At 43.5% G+C, this 9,987-nt stretch overlaps 1 protein-coding gene across 1 annotated transcript; it reads left to right on the top strand.

The window, feature by feature from the left end:
- Positions 1-1,819: 1,819 nt before the first annotated feature.
- On the top strand, positions 1,820-9,120 carry opn3 (opsin 3; the record flags this gene model as incomplete). Its single annotated transcript, XM_084562487.1, has 4 exons — positions 1,820-2,138; positions 4,201-4,520; positions 8,079-8,330; positions 8,848-9,120. The coding sequence occupies 4 exons, from the start codon at positions 1,820-1,822 to the stop codon at positions 9,118-9,120; spliced, it is 1,164 nt and encodes a 387-aa protein (XP_084418613.1).
- Between the last annotated feature and the right edge of the window lie 867 nt (positions 9,121-9,987).

Here is a 9,987-nt window from a genome sequence, read left to right on the forward strand (position 1 = left end):
GAGGATGTGTTGTTTGTTGTGAAGTGTTGAGGGACTGAACAATGCATCTATCGATCACTGCTTCCTAGCATAGCAACATAACTGCACTGCTGTTCTCCTCGCTGCAGGGGTTTGCAAGGAGGGATTAATCATGAAAGCTGATGGGAGGTGTGACAACGTATTCCCATTTACGATGTCTTTAGAGTAAAAATAACTACACACTTTCTTTGTGTCAGAGACCAGCGTTCCATACCTTGAATGAAAAACCTCCAAACTATGAATGAGCCGCGCACGAGTGAGTCAGTGGGTGAACTGCAGCATAATTAATGCATTCATAGAGCCTGTGCGCGCATCCCCAGTGCACTCCCTCACCTCTTGTGTTATTCGAGAGAGATCTGCTATTTTGAAGCAACCTGTAGGCACGGAGAAATGAGGTCAGGTGAAAAAAAAAAACGAAATACAGTGCACCGTTTCAACGCGGTGACATTTGTTCTTTGAGCAACATGAGATGACCAGTGAAAGAAGAGCACCTCGAAATGTCACAGAAAATGCAGCATTAAAAACATTTAGTTCATTTAACAGAAATCTGTGTAGGTGTTTGTGTACCATCATGCTGTAGAAAAAATAGCGATGGATCCTGAGTGTCAGGCATAACATTACGACCACTTGCAGGTGAAGTGAATAACATTGACAATTTTGTGACAGTTTTATGTTGAACCTGAATTTATGTGGATGTTACTTAGACATGTAGCACCCACCTAGACCAGACTTGGCACAGCAATGACACTCCTTGATGGCAGCAGCCGTGCAGATAATCAAGTATCTGTGGGATGATCCACAGAGGCCCCTCCCCTCAACCCATAGGACCCAAAGGCCCCCCACTAACAACATTTTGTTAAGGTCTGTGTCCATTCTCTAAGGAGTCACAACTGTTTTGGAGGCACAAAGGGAGACCTTCACAATGTTAGGAAGGTGGTTATAATGACATGCCTGATCGGTCGCCTGAAATATTTCAGCAAGAAGCTGGGGTGTTAAAAACATGTTATCACATGGGCTGCAGGTGAAAAAAAAAAAAAAAGTCTTATCTTATCTTATCTCTTATCTTAATGAACTCCTTTCGCTATCTACAGAGGACATTTAGGGCTTTTCAATGGTACCAAATGTGAAGGGGTGGGGCTTTGGTACCTTTCTCATTAAGGAAAATGTCCTCCATCTGTTATATGAAATCTTAAAAATAAAATACTTTTTTAATTACAAAAAATTCCAATTACCTTACAAAGATTGGGGAATTTAAAAAAATTGTGACTGAACAGTATACACACACACACACACACACACACATATATATATTGATAGTCAGGATAATTAGGATTTCAAATGTTTGTTTCAAAATAAAAAATTTAGTTAAAGTTAACATCTCATGCAATGAATCTGTCATTTCTGTCGTTGTAGGTTTTAGTTGGTAGTCTACCCAAGGAAAAAAAACATCTTTAAATGTCATTTTTGTGTTTTTAATTCCCTCATTTTACAATTTAGTTTATTAATAAACTATTACTTATTTATAAACAGTGACGTTCATCTTAAAATACGTGTTTTAACTATTCTACTATATATATCTATATAATAACCGGAAGCTGCTGTAGTGTCTCCCTCTCCAGACCTTGTCACATTGACCCAGATTCAGCAGCGGGTCTCGGGTCGGTTTGAATTAGCGGCGCGCGGGAGGGGAGCGCGTGCCGGAGAGATCCGCGGAGTCACAGTCCGCACACACACCGTCTCTCGTGGCCAGGACAGGACGCGCGTGCAGCACAATGCTAGACCCCAAGTTTGTCTCCGCGCGATGAATCCCGCCAACGAAACCAGAGCCGAGAGAACTTCAGAACATTATGTTTTCACGGTGGGCACCTACAAACTTCTCGCCTTCACTGTCGGGACTATCGGGGTGTTCGGCTTCTGCAACAACGTCGTTGTCATAGTGCTCTACTGTAAATTCAAGAGGCTCCGGACGCCCACCAATCTGCTGCTGGTCAACATAAGTTTGAGCGACCTCCTGGTTTCTGTCATCGGGATAAACTTTACCTTCGTTTCGTGCGTCAAAGGCGGATGGATATGGAGCAAGGCGACGTGCGTCTGGGACGGCTTCAGCAACAGCTTATTTGGTGAGAGAAAATAAGGAATAAGCAGAAATAAAATGTATTTCTGCTCGCATACAACTCAAGCTTATCAGGATTAGAAATAAACATTTTATTTTTTAAATAGTTTATAAACACGAAGGTATTAAATTGTTAATTTCTCACTGTGGGCAAATGTGAAAAAGAGGGACGTTATTAGGCAGATATAAGATAATAAATCTTCATGTTGGTAGATTGAGACTTTTATTTATAAAGACAGAAGTGTATAAAATATATACCAGCAGATAAAAACAAAATTTGAATTTTAGATTTTGTGCTCACTCCTATTAAAATCTATAGTGGATCAGAAACAGTTTGTGTTAAATCTAATGACACACAGTGGGATCTAAACTGTACACTGTTATAGGATGGGTTGTTTAAGTCATTGCTTCGTGCTGTGGAATCCTTTTTTTTTTTTTTTTATCCCCCCCTCCACCTCCATTACGCCTTTGCTTCTTCTGTCTTACTGTAACACGACTGTCTATACATCACCAGCATTGAGTGTGCTCATCTGCAAAGAAGTGTGAATGAACACTCCCACCACCAGTGTAGGTATTAAATCTGGGGACGGTCTGCGTGGCGTGATAATGAGCTCATTAGTGCGAGCCTGCAAGGTTTTTCTCACTCTTCATCTGCAAACTACACACACACACACACACACAGAGAGACGCGCTGGACAGAGAGGTCGCCCTCTTCCTCTGTCGTCTTGCTGTCCTTTAACTGACATTGTCTTATTTGCACGTTATCTAAAGAACAGGGTTGCCCGCCCCTCTGTCAGTGTGCCACACAGCGGTGATGACTTTTTCTTGGTTGGGGTGGGGTGGGGGAGCCTGGTTTGCATTGCAGATGTGTCACACGAGACTCCCAAATCAAATCAAATCTCGCAAAGTTGGTGTTGTGTTGAACAGCGGCAGAGGATGCTCTTTCATCGATGGAATGACATTGAGCAGGAACAATTTGGCGTCCTGCTGCTTCGGCCCACTATCTCGGATGAGCAGGACAAACCTGGCAGATAATCGGGATTTGAGTTATGGTCAACTCACCTGCCCCCCCCCCCCGTCCTCCTTATCATTTACCATGCAGCACTGCAGCTAAAAAATCTTCACGTCTTCTGCGGGACATTTTTACACCCAAGGTCATGCGGGTGGCCGTTGCACGATTGGGAGCGAAATTTCCGCTGACAGTGAGCATTTTGTGAAAATTAAAGAATAAGGTACTGTGTGTGTGTGCCCCCCTCCTCCAATTATGCTGTCATCTTTGTGCCTTATCGTATTCATTACTCAGTGGAGGTTGGTGATAGTTTGACCGACACACACACACACACACACACACGGGCCACAGGGACAACAGCAATAAGCCCCATGCGGTTCGGTCAGTTGACGTCCTTGCTCCTGAAACCCTATCTGGGAGGCTGTGGCTCAGACTCCGATGATAATCCAGCACAGCTCCCCCCCCCCCCCCCCCCCCCCCACATGCTGTGTTTGTGCCCTGCGTACCGATTTGTTGATACTGTTCCCTTGCTATCCTAATGAATCAAGACATAAATGAATTACTGACAGACTTCAGAAGGGTACTGGAGTATGTAATTGGATATATTTATAGGCTACGTGAGTGCGTGTGATGTGTATTGACTAAAAAAGACACAGAATCAATTTTAGAGACCGTGCTGTGACTGCGGCTTTGCTAAATGTGTTTTTTGACTTGCACGTTATATAAAAGTGGGAATAAACTGATGCACAGGGTGAACATTAAAGCTACAGCTATGCCTTGTCAGAAGCAAACCACCTCACCTTGTGTGGAGAAAGCTGGCTGTTCAACGCAGGTCTTGGAGGTGCGTGCGTGGGAGTCGAGAGTCTCCGAGTTTTCAAGGATTTGCAAGAAAGTGATTGAATGTGATGTTCGGCGTCAAGATGTGAAGAATTCTGTTTACACTGGCGGTGATAAAACTCAGCCCAAAGCCACGCTGAGTAGCCGCTGACCCAGATTCTGCAGTGAGCTCTGCGTTACTCAGCATGGTTGTCTCTCTCTCTGTCTCTCTCTGTGCTGCCAGGCATCGTTTCCATCATGACTTTGGCAGCCCTGGCTTATGAGCGCTACATCCGGGTGGTCCACGCACAGGTGGTGGACTTCCCCTGGGCGTGGCGGGCCATCGGCCACATCTGGATGTACTCCCTGGCCTGGACCGGCGCTCCCCTGCTCGGGTGGAACCGCTACACTCTAGAGATCCACCAGCTGGGCTGCTCTCTGGACTGGGCGTCCAAGGACCCAAATGATGCCTCCTTCATCCTCTTCTTCCTCCTGGCATGTTTCTTCGTGCCTGTTGGTATCATGATCTACTGCTACAGCAACATCCTCTATACAGTGCAAATGGTAAGACCTACAAATTTGCTTATGTTTGCATATTTACACTTTAATTATGTCCATTTCTTACGGTGCATATACACTACAAGCCACAAAAGCAACAATTCGGTCGGTGTTGCAAGCGAGATTGTTGCAGAGTTGGAGGGGTTTCTATTGCAGATGCATCATATCTTGTTCTCAATTTTACAGGTGTTTAGCTGCACAACACAACCACTAAACATAAGATACACGCAACTGCTTTCACATTTCAGTTCAGTCTCTCTCTCTTTTGGTTTATTCTCACAAAGCGGCACTGATTTGTTTCTGGCCCTCCACTTCAATTGATTTTAGTTCGTCACACACACCTGAAAGAGGACTTACTACGCTCCGGCTAACTTCTCCTGTGTCTATTTCTTAATCTTCCAGTGACAATTTAAAAGTCCTTACAGTGAGAGTGCCACTTCAATTCCTTTATTTTTTCACTGTTTCAGGAGTTTTACTTGACTTCCAAAGAATATTTCCACTCCTTTCAGCTCACGCTGAAATTAACATTTCACTTCATTTATTGCCTACACTGGAAAGGACAGTCAGCTCTCCCCTCAACCAGTCTCAAGTTAATAAAAAGCAGAATGTCCTAACTACATTTTGAGGCAGTGGACACACATGCAGTTTCATTTAAAAGCTAGGGGATATATTCTGGATGTTATTGCTTTCATCCAAAGTCGGTGCAGATACGGACTCTTCTGGGTTTTCATTATAATGAACAGAAACTCCTTGACCTTAACCGGCCAAGCGTGATTTTCCCTCCTTTCATTACAGGCTATATCATCGCAATATTCCTCTGTGTCTGCAGAGCATGTCCTGTTCTGTGGAAGTCATCAGACGGCTCTTTGTTTTCTGGTGTGCCTTTGCAGAGCCTTAGATGTCTGGCTTTAAAGTGTCAGTGATGGTGATAAAGGACAAGTCGCCCGGCTTTGAGGATGAGAGTTCGGCATTTGCATTCATGTTAATGAGTCCAGCAAGAACGCTGGAGATCGTCTTCGGTGTGTGGCGGAAATTAGGGAATTGTTTTTGTCTTCATTTGTTTGTGCCATCGAGCAGATGGCTGCTGAGATGTTGGAACAGGAAATGTAAATGTGTAAATAAGCTAAACACTATATTGGTTCAAATCAAATGACCCTCGCTGCCTGTCTGCATCACAAAATCCTACCTTAAATGTATATACAGTATATATATATACAGGAGCTGTGCAGAAAAACTCCCAGAACACCTCACATGTCAGAGCAGTTCAGGGAAATCATCAAAGAGAAATACTCTGTGAACCCTGCAGAGGTTTTCAGGTTCGATATAAGAGCAGTTGGCCTGGTTTACCAGAAAATCTCAAGGTACACATCTGGAACATTATTATAGAAATAGATTGTTGGTTCATAGGAAGTAGAACACAAATAAAAAAAACAGACATTTTTTTGAATTCACGTATAAAAATAGAAGCTTTTCAGTGATTCAACCATGCTGCTGCGTTTGGCCTCGAGGGAGCCTAGAAAATAGCCTCATTATTTATGATCGCATCACTTTAGCTGAAGGCGACATCTAATCTACAGTGTCAGTCACCCAGTCGTTTATCGAGGTGTTGCCATGTTGTTTCAGTAAGCTGGCAGCTATGATGCAGCTCTAAGCAAAGGCGAGGAAAAATTGTAAACTCGACTGATTTCCTGCTACTTGGCAATTAAAATTAAAATGAATTTGTGTATCATAGACAGTGTAAAGATGGAACTGGTCCTCAAAAGTGAAGCCAAAGCAAGTAGAGCTCCCCCTGGTGGCTGGCTGCAGTACAGGTCATAAGCTCCACCCCCTCAATGTTAGTGGATGGGACCCGGGGTAAATTAAAACATTAAAATACACGTCAAATACATTTTTTTTCAAGGATGTTTCAGTCATTTTATGTAGTTAATATAATAATGATGCATGTTCAAGTGGCAATTTTTTCTGATAAGTTTTGTGTTAGTTATGTGATGCCATAGAAACAGGGTGAGACATCATGATCGGTACAGGACCGTGAGAGTAGGAAAGAATAAATAAGTAAATGGTGGAGATAGAGCAGAGCATAGTATTAATTAAACAAAAACACGAGTGAGTCTGGTGGAAGTGTGGTTGGGTCATCGATATCACGGCTCAGCGTGGCTCCACTCTCGAACCGTGTTGCGCAGACTCTGGCTCCGAAGTCGCAAGATGGCGCCGCCCGCATCCCCAAGAAAATAGGTGTCAGTTTGGCCAATGCAAGGAAGTGGGGATGCATTGTCCATATTTATATAGAGTCTATGATATGTATCACGTAACCACTAAACCTCCTGACAGTCAAGCCAGTGCCTCAAAAAATAATATAGATCTTCGTGATTTTAATTTCTACATAGCATGACTAATTACCAAGCAGGCCAATCAAAGAGGCGAGGCTTACTCTGAATTAGAGCCACCCTTAATGTCTGCAGAAACAGATTTTATTTGATTGGAGAGGTTAACTGGGCGCCCATCCAGTCACAATCTTAATGATGGCAGCAATTAAGCAGGTTGTGCACCGTCTCCGCATAAGGTGCCAAGCATGTAATTGGTACCACGCATTCTGCTCACACAAAGGCACAGGAGAAGGTTAATCACACAGAGCTGGAGCCAGAGGCAAAGTCATAAAGATAGAGATTAAGGCAATATTAGAAATGTTCTTAATGGCTGGTGTTTCTTTATTAATTATTATTATTATTAATGATTCAAAACAATGCTATTATGTGATAATTTTAATTCCAATATAGTTGAAATTCGTGATAAATTTGATCAACACATATTAGAATGCTTATTTCAATATTTCTTTCATTAAAACATCATGTAATACAGTCAGAAGTGCAGCATTTTCAGAAACTCTGACTTTAATTTACTAATTTTCTTCCCATGCACATGATAAACAACAGCCACAACATTAAAACCACTGACAGGAGAAGTAAACAACATTGACCATCTTGTGACAATTCAGTGTTCTGCTGGGAAACTTTTGGACCTGGCATTCATTGGTGTGGATGTTACTTAGACATGTAGCACCCACCTAGACCAGACCAGGCACCCCCAACCCATATCAATGGCACTCCTTGATGGCAGCAGCCATCCCCAGCAGGATGCAGCCTGACACAGACACATACAGAAAACCACTTTAGGAATAACTCAAAAAACACACGAAGAACAGCACAAGGTGTTGACCTGGCCTCCAAATTCACTAGATCCCAAACTGATCAAGTATCTGTGGGATGATCCACAGAGGCCCCTCCCCTCAAAGTGGGGGGCCCCACTAACAACATTCTGTAGCCAGACACCACAGGACACCCTCAGAAGGCCCATATTATTCTCTGACAACTGTTTTGGAGGCACAAGGGAGATCTACACAATATTAGGAAGGTGGTCATAATGTTATGCCTGATCGGTGTACATTTCAAAGCCCGGGGATGTCTCAGTCGATCCAGCCCAGCAACCTTCTGGCCACAACTCTGTTTAATCTCCAGGTCGATATCTCTTTCATGGTAGCATCTTCCTGTCTCCTGTTTCTTGTAGCTGCGCTCCATCCAAGACCTCCAGACAGTTCAGATCATCAAGATCCTGCGTTACGAGAAGAAGGTGGCGGTTATGTTTCTCCTGATGATATCCTGCTTCCTGGTGTGTTGGACACCCTACGCTGTCGTGTCCATGATGGAGGCCTTCGGGAGAAAGAGCATGGTCTCACCCACCGTGGCTATCATCCCGTCGTTCTTTGCCAAGTCCAGCACGGCTTATAACCCCCTCATCTATGTGTTCATGAGCAGAAAGGTAATGTTGTAATGCAAACATTTTGTGCTCTTTTAAGCTGGACCCAGGTTGCACTCCCGTCCAGAATGCATCAAATGTTTCTCTTGAGATATCTGAACAGCCGGTTCCTGAGCGGCCCTTCGATTTTATTCCCTCCAGTGACCACAGCTGAACCCAGAGTTTAATCTGGACAAACAGGACAAATCAATAGGAACTCATTTAGAGATGATGAGTTGTTCCATTTTTGCTGCCTCAGTTTGTGGGCTTAGATGAAAAATCAAGTACTCTTGGAACAGTTTTTCACAAAATGTTGCAGAGTTTGATTTGAAGTACAGGATGTATAGCATTATATGTTTTCCTCTAAGTGTTAACCACATTTTTAATATGTACAGAATGAATTTGATGTGAGTAGGAGTGAGATTGTCACTAGTCTTAGTTTTCTGCCTGTTATCTTGTGTTTTTGACAGATAAATGAGTCTGTTGAATACCAGCATCTTATCTCTTACCTCTGCTTCTCCTCCTACTCAATCTCTCACAGTTCCGGCGCTGTTTGCTGCAGCTGCTCTGCTCACGTCACTCTTGGCTGCAGCGCAGCCTCAAAGAACGCCCCCTGGATCGGGTGGAGCGGCCCATCAGGCCCATCGTCGTGTCGGGCGCGTGCGGCAGCAGGCACCGACCCAAGAAGAGGGTGACCTTCAGCTCCTCCTCCATCGTCTTCATCATCACCGGCGATGAATTCCACCACCTGGACGTGGCCTCCAGGGCTAGAGACGCCGCGCAGGTCAACGTCATTCAAGTGAGGCCGCTGTGATCCACAGGGACTGGACTTTTCACCCTACCACTCAGAATGCCTTAGGACCTAACATGCAATTCCAAGCCAAAATAATCCTGTCTGACCTCCCTGGATGTTTCTGTCCACCCACAGACTTGTTACAGCTAACTGTAAATATCCACCTGTCAGCCCAACATCTCAACAAAACCTGAAACTCTGAGTAGAATGAAAGTGTGACATCCTCATCTAACATCAGTCGTGGTGATATAAGTACTTATTAATGTAGTTAACACCTAGTATTATGTTTCTCACACTTAAATGTCAAACATGCCATACAGTATATGTGACAACTGTTGGACTGTGTTGAGTATTTAGAGGCCAGTCATGGACATGCGTTTGGATCAACATGTGATAGATTTATTTATTTATTTATTTATTTTTTTGGTTGGTACCCAACTGCAAGTGTGTAAAATGGAAACTAAGCCTTAGCTTCTTAGCCATAAACCATGACACACAAACTGACACTACTGTGTATGGATTCAATAAAAAGATCCTATTTTGAGCTACCTAGTTTTGTGTATCGCATCGCATCTCATTTTCAGTCTAAAATATTCAGTGTGACAAGAGGAGTCACTGTGAAATGACATTTGGCGGAATTATATGACGAGTACAGGAGGGTAATTAGACATGAGGAGATGAGACTGGGACCTCGGCGTGCTCTGCTGAGACACTCATAACCTCCTGGGCCGTCGGCTATGAATAGACTTGATGAATGGATTTCCATACCTGATAAAAAAAAAAAAACTCAATGTAGATGTGTGACTGAGTGAGTGGTTGCTGTTTTTTTTATATTATTAAGTAAAGACGCCATATCAGAAATGATGGGGAATTGCCACGTCTTTTATT

This window comes from Chelon labrosus, assembly GCF_963514085.1.
Source record: "Chelon labrosus genome assembly, chromosome: 15".
Lineage (NCBI taxonomy): Eukaryota > Metazoa > Chordata > Actinopteri > Mugiliformes > Mugilidae > Chelon > Chelon labrosus.